We start from the raw sequence: 14,680 nt of genomic DNA on the forward strand, positions 1-14,680 counted from the left end.
CATGATCTGGGGAGAGAGCATGCATAGTACCATCAACTGACTCAAAACTGTCCCTGGTATAGATTCAAAATTTAGTAGTAGCTTATGTTATTATGTCTGGGCACCACAACATTTACAAAGTGAAGTGGTGTCTCCAGCCCTATTTTTGACGTAGCTCCAATGATAGCAACTAAAGACAAATATGCCAGAAGGAAAGGCCGCATGCTGCATTCTTATATGTGGTCACTTCAAGCATTAGTACTTGCATTAACTCCTTCTTTGGAAAGATATGCATAATTTCCTCTAAGAATAAAGTTTCCATTGAGTTCAACAGTGCGAGGAATGAGGAAAGGCCATCTGTTGCTGCAGCTCAGTGACTGGCTAAAAACAATAGTAGCTTATATATTTATTGTGTTTACAATTTCAAAGCACTTATAAATGTATTGCATTATTTTGATTTTATTATAGAGGTAGATGCTCCTGTAAAAATTTTTTAAATGTTTTATTTTTTTATTCATGAGAGTCAGAGAGAGAGAGAAGCAGAGGCAGAGGGAGAAGCAGGCTCCCCGCAGAGCAGGGAGCCCGATGCGGGACTTGATCCCAGGACCCTGGAATCATGACCTGAGCCGAAGGCAGACGCTTAACCAACTGAGCCACCCAGGCGCCCCACTCCTGTAAAATTTTTAATGAGTTATTAAACTGGTTGAAAAATCTATCTCTTGTTTAAAATCTATTTGTGATGGGAATTTGATAGTGATGACTAAAATAGTAACTGCTATTAATAGTATAAAAGCTAGTACATCAATTAAACCTCAACTAGCAAGAAAACTTTGGTAATTAAACTTATTATTCAGCTTAGCTTAAATTTTTTCTAATATGTATCTGCCAATTCTCTATTTTTAAAAGTAAAACATAATCTTCTGTAGATGATTCTGTATCTTGGATTGTCTCAACATGGTTTTCAACAATATTTTTCATCGCATACAGCTGTAGATAGAGAAGTGTAAGATTATTTCTTAAGCTGTTGATATATCAGATGATTTTATGGTCATGTAATTCTGTCTTCTGAAATTATCATGTACCAATTTTCCAGCTAATGAAATATTTTTACTAGTTGAGGTTCTCCTACAACCATATTTTAATGACTATGAATAAAAGTGGTTACTATCTTTTGCTTTTTTTCTTCCCTCCCTCCCTCCTTTCTCTTCCTTCCCTTCCTCCCTTCCTTTCATTCCTTCCTTTTTTCTTCTCACCTGTTTATATGATGGATATGTGGATCTCTGAAATGCTTAAGAGACAGGATAGGCAAGAAAAGGTGTGTGACAATTAAAATATTGATTTTGAATGTCTGAAGTAGCTGGGAGAAAGTGAGGCATTATCTGAAGGAAGCTGTTTTGGCAGTTCCAACAATAAGCAAGACTTGTGATGTTTCTTCCTGTATCATTTTAATTCTGACAAAGGACTCAAGGACAAGGTGGTCATGCTGGTAAATACCTTGCTTACACTGAGAAAGAACTAAGCTGAGCACCAGTCCACAGTCATAAAGGGCTATATAGCAATCCAGGACTCTCCCAAGGAGCCATACCTGCTGTTCCCTTTCTGTTTATAAACTTTGGTCTTCTGCTGATGGCACATAATTCTCATTTCTCCTTTACCGTCTGAATGCACTTGCCTCATCCTATCCACTGCTCCACCAGCCAGTCCACAGGCCCTCTGGAGCTCAGAGCTATGTAGACACAGATACAGGCACACACACACATTTACACACACATTCAGAGTTGACTCTTATCCTGGGTTAAGGCCTCTGTGATTGGACTTCTTAGCTTCTTTTTCATGAGGTGCTAATTCAGATCACAGGAAAATACTACTATAATGTGTGTCATGGACATTCTTGGAAATAATAATAAATATGATTTTAATGGGATATGATGTAGGGGAGAGAGAATGGGCTTTGGAGTCAGCCAGAGCTGAGAGGGACCTCCAGCCTTACTGGTTGCTACTTGTGTGACATTAGGCACTTCCCTGTGCCCCCATTTCCTCATTTTTAAAACAAGGAGATCAGTAATTCTCTCAGACTGCTTTTGGGACAATTACATAATATAACTTAGCCAAAGGGTGAGTCGCTAGCACAAAGGAGGTACACTTTTGTCTTTTTTTTTTTTCTAATTTAGAAATATAATAAAAAGTAGTACATCTAACTTGGTGAGATGAAGTGTTATGCTTGCAATGGGAAATTCTCAACTGATCTGACCACCAGCTTTATTTAATTTTATTCAGTGAAGGATATATTTGGCTTCCAGATGAACTCTGAAGTAAGAAATCAGCCTTAGGAAGAGGACTCTTCTCTCCTAATTTGCAGAGAATAGTTGCCATTGTTTTGAGAAAGAGTCTAGTCAGTTCCTCTGCTATTAAAATATCCATGGGAAAGGTGGAGTGTTTTTATTTATGTTCATTGATAAAATGAAGATGCATACTTTAAAGAATTAGTAATATCTCAATTTTAAGAGGTTTTAAGACAAAACTGGCATTTTAGTTACTATTACCAATTTCATTTTGGTGATACTCACGTATACACCTTGAAATTATTACATGTGTACATTTATATGGATATTATCACATCATTACTCAAGAAATAAAACTGAACTTATATGTGTGACTTGTGAAATGAGTCATTACTTCTTAGTGATATTTATTTGTATATTTTATGTGTATATTTTGTACATATTTGTATATAGTTTACTCTTATATTGAGTAATGAGCCTTTCAATTCTCCTAACAACTTTCCAAGGTAGGCGTTGCCATTTCCATTTTGCAGATGAGGAATGGAGGCTCTGAGAGCCCACACAACTGGCTCAAGGTCACACAGTTTATGACAATTAAGTAGCACAACTGGGATGTTAACCCAGACTGCCTAACTTTAGCTATAGAGAATCTCCCATTTTCTTTGAGATCTCCCTTTGTGAGGATATTCTGAAAGCTTTCTGGCATAAGTTGTATTTATTTACATATTCCTTTTTTTCCTTCTCAATGTTATTCATTTCAATATTTTAATAACCACTAATGTGAACAACTTTTAATTCAGTAACATCAGAGTTCAGTCTGTATCTTTTATGAGCCTATACATTTTCATGTTTGGGAAAAAGCAGTGTTGAGGAACACAGAGGACACTGCCACTGATGAGGACTCCTTAGGGGCATCACCCTGAGCTAACAGAGAGGTCACATGCTCCCCTGCCAGTAATCATCTTCAGCCCACCTCTCTCATGTTGCACTTAAGAAAATGGGAGCCCATGGGGCACGTGAGTGCATTTGCCTTCGGCTCAGGTCATGATCCCAGGGTCCTAGGATCCAGGGTCCTAGGGCTGAGTCCCGCATCGGGCTCCTTGCTCAGAGGGGAGTCTGCTTCTCCCTCTTCCTCTGCCTCTTCCCCAGCTTGTTTGCGCACTCTCTCTTTCTCAAATAAATAAAATCTTTAAAAAAAAAAGACAGAAAATGGGAACCCAAAACACTCAGGTGATTTGCTAATGGCTACTATCTGGGACCAGAACCTTACTTTGACTATAGAAGACAGACCTCCCCTGAGTTACAAAGCAGAATTTGGAGACCAGGAGTGTGGATCAGACATAGCCAGATTTATGTTGCTGCACTCTTTCGATTCTCTTTGAATCGAGAATTTACCAGCCATCCATTACCATCAACAGCTCACCAGATCCTAGAGACATAATCAGAGCAGAGAGTTACTGCTATCTGTGACTAGTGTGGGAAATTTACCAGAAGTTGATCATGAGTTTTTGCTCAAAGTTGAGTAGGCTGCCTGTTTGAAGATCATAATGTTTCCATGTGCCTCGAGATCTATTGCAGGTACGTTTAAAATTGATGTTATCTTTGTTTTCATTTATATTTCCCCCAAAGTATGAATATTAATGCTACTTTTTATTTTTTTCCTTTGCAATAATTCTACTTTTATTTAAGTGCTGCATCAAGGATTTAGATTGTCTGCTGTTTTCTGGAGGATTTCAGGGTAAGTCTTAAGTCAAAAGGAAGACATGATAGTCATTGCCACAACTATTGTGTCCTGGTTGATTTAACCCTTTTCCAGCACTGCATTTGCATGCCTAGACCTTGCCAGTATTTGCTTTTTGAAAGAATGGAGAGAATGATTAACATAGAAAGAGACAAATAATTCGGCCACTTATGCTTGACTAGATAAGATTGAGGACAAAGATGAAGTCTGAAGCCATCCAAAAGTTCTAGAACATGGGAATATACTTCCATTTAATACAGTTTTGTAGGAAAAGGTTTATTTCTCCTTGGTGATATAAGCTGTAGTTGAAAATAGAATTATTTTCGTACATTGGGAATAGATCTAGTTAGTTGAAACACTTATCTCATGCACACTAGGAAAGAAAACACAAAGTGAGAAACAGAAATGCATCATTCAAAAATTTTATATCTTGGAAGACAACAAGAGAAGTGAAAGACGAATTAAGCCAAGCAGTCCACATGAACAGTACAGTTGGTGGAAAAAGAGTGACCAGAGATAGGCAGCCAGAAGCCAGATTCCATTGCCAGTTCTTCAGAAAGCATTGATCTTTAGAGGGCTAGGAAGTATGGTGGGCAGAACAGCTGTGCGTCCTTCCACTACAACAGGAAGGTTAAGGTGGGCCACGAGATTCGGTGCTGCTTGCTCAGAGATGTCTCCTCCTGCCCTGGGCTGGCTGTGTCTTCTGTGAAACACTGGTGAGGCCTTCAGCTAGGGTGACTTCAATCCCCAAAAGAGATCCACAGACTGAGAAAATATGGAGAAGAAAAGGCCAAATGTTCAAGATGCAGGAGGAACTGACATACAAGGAAAGATGCTAATTTCTAAGCAATGAAGGGGGAGCAGTGAAATCATTTCGGGAGGCCTATGCACCTAGAATTAGAATTTTGTTGATTAAGGGAAAAGTTGAATAAATATCTCCTAATACCCTATAAGTAAATCTCTATCTACTTACAAACGGTGGATTCCAAAAGCAAGCATTGAGAAATGTAATATGTTCAGATTACATAGGATACAGGATTCCCTTTCCTAATTCATGGTTTGTAAGCATAACAATTTTCCAATAAAACAAACAATAAAACAAAATGAACAAAACTTTAAAAACTATCAACAAATATATTTATTGTGGTGGCTTTCCCCCCTACTAGATACACCTTGTTAGAAAGTAGTATCCCTTTTAGTTCCAGGTGGACCATTAAGCAGGTAATAAAATTGTTTTTCACTCAGAACACACATGACTTTGCAAACATGTTCTATTCTCCTTGCTCTAGTTTTTGTTTTTCTATGAAATCAGAATTTTCTTCTAATAAGTATGATTTTGCTTTTGGAAGCTACAGGTACATGTGTACAGATTTCTATAACCCAAGGGGTAGCAGAGGCTGAACCATACAGTGCTGACATCGATTGGAGACCTGTTCCAGGTAATCACAACCCTTCACAGTTTTGTAAAGCACAGAAGTCATCTCCAATGCTATGGTTTCTTCCACATTTTGCCTTTCTCCAATCCCATACATAATGCTTAACTCTGGTGTACACTCTCCTGTTTCTTGCAGAAGGACATGGTGAGAGCAATAGAACTGATCTGAAAACAGTCGTTTCTGTGGTGATAATTCCTATGATCCCAAATGCCAGGCCCTAATATTTGAGCACTCTCTAGATGTCCTGGACAAAACAACACCGTACTTTGAAAGATGTTTCTCTTCCCTGATCTCTTATTTACTTTGAAGGGATACTGCATCTTTGAATTTGCAGAACTATCTTTCGCTTCTTAAAGCAATAGCTTGAAAATGATTTTTATAGGGAAAAAATGTTGCTTCTCCAGATGTCATCATTATGTTGTTACATCTTATAGCCTATTGATAATTATGTACAAAATTTCTTGTCTCTTAGAAATGCACAGAAGCATGTAAGATAACCATTTGAAAACATCCCTTCTTTGAACTTTTGGCTCTTTGTTGTTAACTATGCTTGTATGAAGACTATAGCAACTATTTGGAATGTTGTTGAGACTGAGCAGTAACTGACACGTTGTCCATTTGTGGTCCTAATGGCTAGAGCACCTGTCCTGGGCATCTGGTTGAGATAGCAGCATCATGAGTTTACAACGATCTCATGGGACCCTCTAATGTACAGTGCTGACCGATACCGATTTCTGTTGTTTATCTTGGACCTTTCGCTTCTTCTGCTGCTGTTTGTCTTTGTTTTCTCGTTGTTCTGGAGTTTCTCTGCTGGGTTCCAGACCTTTGTTATCAGGTATTGCGTCCTTACTTTCCTCTTTATTAGGTTTTTTTCTTTTCCTCTCCCTTCCCTTTTTTCCTGAAATGAAAGAATACACCTTTTAAAAATACATTCAATCATGTTCTATTTCGTTATTCTAAGTTTTAAAAAACTTGTTAAATTTCTCTTAGGTTGGATATCATACCCATAGATACCAAGTATCTACTATTTAAATCATTCACTCAGCTACTTTTGTTTAAATCTGTACCATATTTCAAGAAATATGAACATGGATCACAAAATATAATGAAACAGTTAATATATGATAGTTTTGTACAGTAGAGGGTTCTATAGTTATAAGTTTGATCCTTATTTTACATGGTAGTTACTTATGAATATTTAATATAAAGTTTTGAATAGATTTCTTGTCATATAAGAAATTTTTTTAAAGATTTTATTTATTTATTCATAAGAGACAGAGAGAGACAGGCAGAGGGAGAAGCAGGCTCCCCGCTGAGCCGGGAGCCCGATGCAGGACTCCATCCCAGGACTCTGGGATCATGACCTGAGCCGAAGGCAGACGCTTAATGACTGAGCCACCCAGGCGCCCCATATAAGAAATCTTTAATGTGTATATGTTATCTGACTCCTATTTAAGGCACTACTTTGTATTCAAATTTTCCAGGAGCAGTTACATATTTGCAATCTGCTGATATAGCTGCATGCCATCTACTAAAGGAGAATTGCTTTACATAACAAATATGCAAATACCAGGATAAATGTACTTTATTTCAACGCAAATGTTTATATGTTGAAGTTAATTTCCTTTGCAATTACATGCAGAGTGCTAACTATAACTTATCAATAACCCTATGGTATCAGCTATGCAGGCAGGAACATTATGTCTCTCTCACTCAAATGAGCAAATATTTATTGGATATACACTAGATTCCATGGAGATCCCTGATCTTGAACTGGATTTGAAGCATAGATTTAGTTCAGATTCACAGTACGGGGCATTTTAAAAAGTGGAATCAACATGACCTTGAAGGTTTTGATGTGGAAAGGCATACTGCAAGGTAGACTGGAGCCAGGGAGAAGAACTGTTTCATTCTGTTGGCATTGGAAAATTGCTAAGAGTTTTAGGGGAAGAGAGTAATTTGAGCAAAGTGCATGAGACTTGCATCAAATTGGATGGGGTGTTTTCATTTATTTCTTTTTTTGTTTTGTCTCTTATTTTCATTTATTTCTAGACAGTGAATTAACTAAGTATTTTATTATCATGTAAACATTATATATATAAATATTTAGTCTACAGTGCAAAATAATTTTTGAGGGCATGGTTTTAGCAGGATCCATCACTATATATGTATATATATCCCAATGAGAAATTACTGAATTAAGTCAATATCATAGAAAATGAAAACTAGGAACCAACTACTCCTTGATGTGGGAAAAATTCTGATAATGTGCATCCCCACAGACTGAGCCATGTAAAATTTGAAATTAGTATCTGTCTGCAAAAAATCATTTTAAACAAAGTATTTTGGAGAATTTATTTGTATGAGAGAACCAAAATATTTTCATGTCCTGAAAAAGGCTGCAAATATTGAATACAGTGGTTTGGCTTTCTTCTTCTTGAGCTCTGGTTACAGAATCCTAGGGAGCAATATTATTAATACCGCATATGTATCCTGGGCCAACAAAATCTCCTTGGATTAATGATTTTATGTCACAGTGAGCTTTGTCTGAGACTATATTTATAAAATCTTCCAACTACTTTATGAAAACTTGCCTTGTTGGGCTAAACATAGTGCACCTCCAAATTTTGGACTCTAAAAAGACATTATACCTAGAGCTGAACTAGTTGTACACTGATTGACCAGTTCCATTATTCTTTTCACTTGAAAGAATTTGCTGGATTGATAAAATTTCTGAGGAAGGAATCTAGTTTCTTTTTCTCATTCTGGCTTTAATTATTACACATTTGAGGCGCTGATGACTTGAACTTGGTAATTAAACAGAGAAAACTGAAGAGTAAATTTACCTTCCTGAGTATGCAGCATAATTTAATTTTCATGAAACTGTACAACGTGAAAGAGAGAAATGCTGGTTTTCATGATATGTGCTTGGTTTTCAGAAGGACCTGGTCACAAAGGTTAGATTACATAGTATTTCCATTTTGAGGAGCATTTTGGAGGTGTTCAAGTTCAACTCTAAAAAAAATTGTCAGTGAAAATTATTCCAAAGTTCCATAAAAACTACTGACCCCAAACAAAATGTTATTTTTATGGAAATTATCCAAAAGTTCAGTGTTTGACATTGTTCTCTTGATGATGGTCCAACGTCTTACAGCTGTGATCTTAACCATAATATTCTGAATGCATAAGAAATATATTGCTTCTTTCTTGGCCACAGATTGATTTATATGTTTTTTAGCCACATGTGACAACATATACAACTTACAGTGCATTTCTGCTTATTAGCAAACTGATATGATTATTTCTTAAGACAGGCAGAAACATTTTTGGAAGTAGCATGAAACTCAGTATTATAGTTTTATTAGCCAAGGAATAACTATTTAGTCTGGGCAGTGAGTGTAAGGGGAGGCTCTAATAAAGTAACAGGAAACTAGCACATTGTACATGATTGTTGCCCAACAGAGGGCTATTGCACAATAGAAAAATGGGATTATTATTTTTTACACACCATGTGTTAGTGGTTGGAAACACTAACTACCCTTTTGCACAAATAATATATTTTCCTCTTGTCCAAGAAATAAAATAGAAATGCAGGAGAGTGGCTGTAATCCACTAAAAATCACGTGCAATTTGGGAAATTTTGTAAGGTTTTCATTAAAAGGGGACTTCTTTTTCTATTCTGATGACTTTTTATTGATGTGGTCAATAGTTGTTTTATACTTTTTTTGGTAAGTTTGCAAACTAAGCAAACTTATCACTATCTTATATACGTGTCTGCGTTTCAAATCAATCAATCAATATCACTGATATTCAATCAATATCACTGATTATGCATGTGTACACATGCACCAGAATTGGGTTGTAGAGTGTTCTAATGATCATCATCCCTCGATGTTCCAGGTATGAGGTTGATGTCGGATAGAGACCATCCAAGAGAAATTGCTATTAGCAATCAAGTATGACCTGAGCCTTTATGGTGCAACATTTGTTTAAGACTGCTCTTTTTATGGTCAGAAAAACACAGTGCTCAAATTCTAGGTCTGCCACCAACTAGTTGTGTGACTTTTGGCAATTTGTTGGTATTTCTCAGGATTAGCTGATATTTAACATGTGGATAATCATTACTACTTCCTAAATGTTGTAAAGTTTACACGAGATGCTTGTAAAGAGCTTAGCATAGTGCCTGGCACACATTAATAATGGAAGAAGTGAACGCTGATATTATTAACTCATTACAAAAACATGAATTAAGCTTCTACTCCATGCCAAAAAGTGTGCTACAACTTGGGGATACAAATGAGACATGGAGATAGGCACAATAATTATAGTCACAAGCTAATGATAAAATAGAGAGAGAGGAGTGTGCAAACTCCTAATGGGAGCACAGCAAGGAAAGCACTGACCTCTGCCAATGGAGATCAAAAAAGACTCCCCAGATGGGGTGATGTTTTTGAGCCTTACAGAATGAGTGAGCGTTTGCCAGGCCGAAGAGGGCAAAAGGGGATGTCGGGCAGTGAACAGTATGTCAATGAAGGCATGCAAGGACATGGTGAATCTGGGGAACTGAAAATGTAGACTTCCGTGGTTTGATCAGAGTCTAAATATAGGACATTACTCAGAGAAGCTGGAACGATGTACAGGACTCATTTGCCATGTTGGGAGTTTGTCCTGAGGATCAGTGATACTGAAAATGGGAAAAGGGCAAGTATCAGAATCTGAGAGCAGGGCAGAGTGGATGTTTCTGTGACTAGTTTAGAAAAGGCCAATAGGATATCCTGACATGTGACCTTATTTCCTATTTCAGGGGCACTTTTGTAATTAGAATCCATAAAGGGTGTATACACAGTGCACAGGTATTTATTTTTGAGCCTTAACGTTTTTTTAAAATTTAAATTCAATTAACATATAATGTATTATTGGTTTCAGAGGTAGAGGTCAGTGATTCATCAGTCTTATATAATACCCAGTGTTGAGTCTTAACTTTTGAAAGAGTAACTAAAATCTCTGTGCAGATCAGTCTAGCCACGTATTATGTAAGATTTCATTGCAAATCAGTATCACATGATTGAATAGGTGATATTTTTGAGATACTGAAATTATTTCCTATTAGTACAGAAATACATAGTCATTTATCTAAGTACCTCCTAGGGCCTTCTGCAGGCCAGGTTTCCAAGCATACATGACTTTGAGAAATACATATTCCTAGGCCCCACCCCTGGAGCTTATGATTCAGTAGGTCTTATGAGGGGACCAGGAACCTGTAGTTAACAAATTCACCCTGAGTTTATTCTGGTAGAGAATAAGACCCACAGCTGTAGACCAATAGAAGATCCAATTTCTTTAAATGTATACTCTCAAAGTTTATTTCACATCACATGGTTTCTCATTTAATTTCTTTTTATATATAAAGTATGTTTTTTGACGTACTGTAGCTACTAGTTTTTAAGGCAAGTTTTCTGATTAGGTGCATTTGGAACAGACACTTAGATACAAAATGAAAATTAGTTGCAGGTTGTATTTTTAAAACCTGTTCAAATACAAATATGAACTAAAAGGAATAAACATGTGAAAAAGAACAAAGAGAGAAAGAAACAGTCCTGAATTATTTTTCCTAAATTATGTATTATTTAAGTTCCAAGTGAAAAATGAAAACTATAGAAAATGCTAAATTACCTTTTAAAATGTAATAGGGTTATAAAAATTTGCTTCCACAGAATCACAGATAGAATTTATTTGTTGGGAATTACTCAAATAGTGAATATCAGTTCACATTTTTCTGAACGTTTAGAAATGTGCGCAGAGGTCTTTAGGAGACTTCTTGGTGAATTTCTTGCATGACACCACTAAGGGGAGCTATTGAGCTTTCAATAGCTCCACTTCAATTTTTCTCAAAAAGCTAAAGTGTATCCCACACTCTAGACGGAGGACTAAATATTATTGAATCTATAACTAAAACCAATTAAATAAATAGTCCGTTAAAATATAATGTATTGCTAGGTGTTTTCTCTTTATTGGTTGTGGAATGAAGTTCAATTGGAAACGTGTGGTTTTATACCTTCAAAAAAGCACAAATTGTGTGAAAATGGGGTTAATCTAATGATTTTTAATCTAGAATTGACCTGATTTTTATGTATAGAGGATGAAAATTCCAAATTTTATTTCTTTTAGTTAATATATCACTGGGGAAATTTTGTAGAGGAGGGGAAATTGCCATAGTCTAACTTCTTCAGCAATTACGATCTGGTACGTAGTTACATATAATATATAATGGCTTTTGAATTGTGGACTATACAAACACAGAACAGCCTGACCCAGTGGTAAAGAACACCGTTGAAAGTCAGAAAGGCCAAATTCCTTTTCAGTTGTATTATTACTCCGTAGAATTTGCTTCAGGAATGCATTCAAACCTTTTTTTGTTTGTTTTTTAAAAATAAAATAGAAATAGGGGCGCCTGGGTGGCTCAGTCGGTTAAGTGTCTGCCTTCGGCTCAGGTCATGATCCCCGGGTCCTGGAATCGAGCCCCACATCAGGCTCCCTGCTCTGTGGGAAGCCTGCTTCTCCCTCTCCCACTCCCCCTGCTTGTGTTCCCTCTATCGTGTTCTCTCTCTCTGTCAAATACATAAATCTTTAAAAAATAGAAATACTTATTTCCTTGATATTACTCTAACCTAGGAATTTATAGCAAATATAGTGAAAATATGAAAGAATGGATTTGTAAATAGACACTTAATTTCTCCAAATTGAAGTTTAAAAGGTACCTGAATGATTTTTTCTGTAGTTTAACACCTGAATTAATTTAATTGCATTTCTATTTAACTTCCAAGATCTTCTGATTAATTATTCACAGAAAAATAATTTGGCGTAGAATTACATAGTCTACCGAATGCTGTTAATTTGGGAAATTACCCTGAACCATTTTTGCAAAGCTAGCTCTGATCATTTAAAATATATTACGATCGAAATAGCATTTTCCCAACAGGTGAAAAAGACTAATACAAGAGATGCAATCCATTTGTGTCACATTGTTTTAGGAATTCAGAAACAAGAGTGTCCTGACTGTAAAACACTGAGTGTAAATTTTAGGAGGTGAAAGGGGATAAACCCAGCTGTCTTAACATGGCACTCAGGGTCCTGGTCCTCTGTCCTGGCCCCTGCTCACTTTGTCACTCCCTTCAGTGGCCTCATACTTCTCTTCTTAGTCACCCCTGCACTTCACTCATCACAACTCATTATGTTTACCGATCCCCTGTGTTGGATACATTCCCTAGAATGCATTCTCTAGCATCCCTTGCTCTAACGCAGACTTTGTGTTTAATTCTCTGCCGCATGTCACTCCTTCAGGGGGACCTTCCTCTCTCGCTCACCTTTTCCTAGGTTAGGTTACTGATATTTCTACCCTCTTTGCTCAGTAAGCTCCCAATTAGTAGCCTGTTGCAGTAAGCCCAGTGAAAATGACTAGGGTGGTCTGTTTCTAAAAACAGTAAGAGTAATGGTAATTAAAGTTTAATGGACACTTATATGTACCAGGCATATCATATTTCTTCTTCTTCTGCTTCTTCTGCTTCTTCTGCTTCTTCTTCTTCTTCTTCTTCTTCTTCTTCTTCTTCTTCTTCTTCTTCTTCTTCTTCAAGATTTATTTATTTGAGAGAGAGAGCTCGAGTGAGCAAGTGTGGGGAGGGGCAGGGGCAGAGGGAGAGTGAAAGAATCTCAAGCTGACTCCCTACTGAGCACATAGTCCCACACGGGGCTTGATCTCACAACCTTGAAACCACGATCTGAGCTGAAAATGGAGAGTCACCAGGCAGGCGCCCCTGTAGCAGGCATGCTTCTAAGTGAGAGCACCATGTCTACAAGCTCTACTGTAACCTCTACCTAACACTGAGGAAAATGAGGGTCTTAACCACACTGTGCTCTTCTGCCTCGTGGCACATCTCAATAGAGCACGGTGTGGCATAGCATCTTGTTTTATTTCATGCTTAAGCTACTCAGTCATAAAAGGGGGCAAGGAAAGTGTGTGAACTAACTTAATACAACAGAGAGTTTTATAAAAATTATGGCTTAGGATATACTTTTTTAACCTCTTGGAATTTGAATTCTGAGCAGCAATTTGCTCATCAGATCCTAACAACATTTTGAAAGAGATGTTTTATGTCAGCACCAGCCAGTCATGTCATTCTGTCCTCTCTTCTTATTGCTACAGTCTATGTATTTTTCAGTATTTCCATCCCCTTCCCAGTCGTAAAGAGGTAGGATGTAGTATATGTGAATTTTGGAAATTATTTACCTATTATGTCATTTATATATAACTTAGAAACTTTATTTTACCTTTAAACTACTACATTTCTGAAATCCTCATAAAATTATCAGAGATTTTTATATTTTGTTACACTTAACAACAAAAGAGAGAAAGAAAAACTGTACTGACTTAGATTTAAAAATCCTAGTGAGTCATGAATGCGGTCCTATTATAACAAATGTCATAAACATCAACAGTGACAAATTTTTAGAACTTCTATTTTCATAATCTGCTTTTGCATAATAAACTTTCTTTTGTCAAGTCAAATACTTTCCTTATGAATTGATTACTTTTAGTTCACCTTGACAGATGTTTTTTCCTGTTGTTCAAATAATTTCATCACTCACTGAAGATTCGGGATCTGAAATTTTGAATTTTAGCTCTGTGCGAACAGAAATTTCCATGGCCCTTTCACCCAAGGTAACTCTGTTCCATCTCATTGCTTCTGCTGCCCAGAACCCCAGCCTGGACTCCTTGCATTCAAGAGGGACATTAGTTAGAGTCCAGAAGAAACTGTTAAAGATGCTGGATATTGCATACTAGGCATACTAGCACATCTTCCTGTTGTAAATCATCAGTGTTTAAAGAATGGTTAAAAGCACAAAGGAGAAAGTGCCCAAAGATTTTTTACTATTTGCAATATTTACAACCTACCCATTATGAAAGTAAAGGGTATCCTGTATTTTATTTTATAATAGTTTAAAAACATAGGAGGGCACGAAATTTAAGAAAAGAGGTGAACATAGGGGAACGGAAGGAAAAATAAAATAAGATGAAAACAGAGGAGGTAAACCATAAGAGACTTCTCACTATAAGAAACAAACTGAGGGTTGCTGGAGGGGATGTGGGTAGGGAGATAGGGTAATAAGGTGATGGGCATTAAGGGGGGCACTTGATGTAATGAGCACTGGGTGTTATATGCAACTGATAAATCACTAAATTCTAC

At 36.9% G+C, this 14,680-nt stretch overlaps 1 protein-coding gene across 4 annotated transcripts in view; it reads right to left on the minus strand.

The window, feature by feature from the left end:
• Window positions 1–4,277: 4,277 nt before the first annotated feature.
• Window positions 4,278–14,680, minus strand: part of RSPO3 (R-spondin 3) — a 90,896-nt gene continuing 80,493 nt past the window's right edge. For 2 of the 4 annotated variants that reach the window (XM_027600857.2, XM_027600859.1), the window contains exons 5-6: window positions 6,167–6,336; window positions 4,278–4,767 (exon numbers count right to left, since the gene is read on the minus strand). In XM_027600857.2, the coding sequence (XP_027456658.1) occupies window positions 4,732–4,767; window positions 6,167–6,336 (206 nt within the window). In that variant the 3' untranslated portion in view covers window positions 4,278–4,731. The other 2 variants (XM_027600860.2, XM_027600858.2) reach the window with 2 other exon arrangements.

This window comes from Zalophus californianus, chromosome 7 (assembly GCF_009762305.2).
Source record: "Zalophus californianus isolate mZalCal1 chromosome 7, mZalCal1.pri.v2, whole genome shotgun sequence".
Lineage (NCBI taxonomy): Eukaryota > Metazoa > Chordata > Mammalia > Carnivora > Otariidae > Zalophus > Zalophus californianus.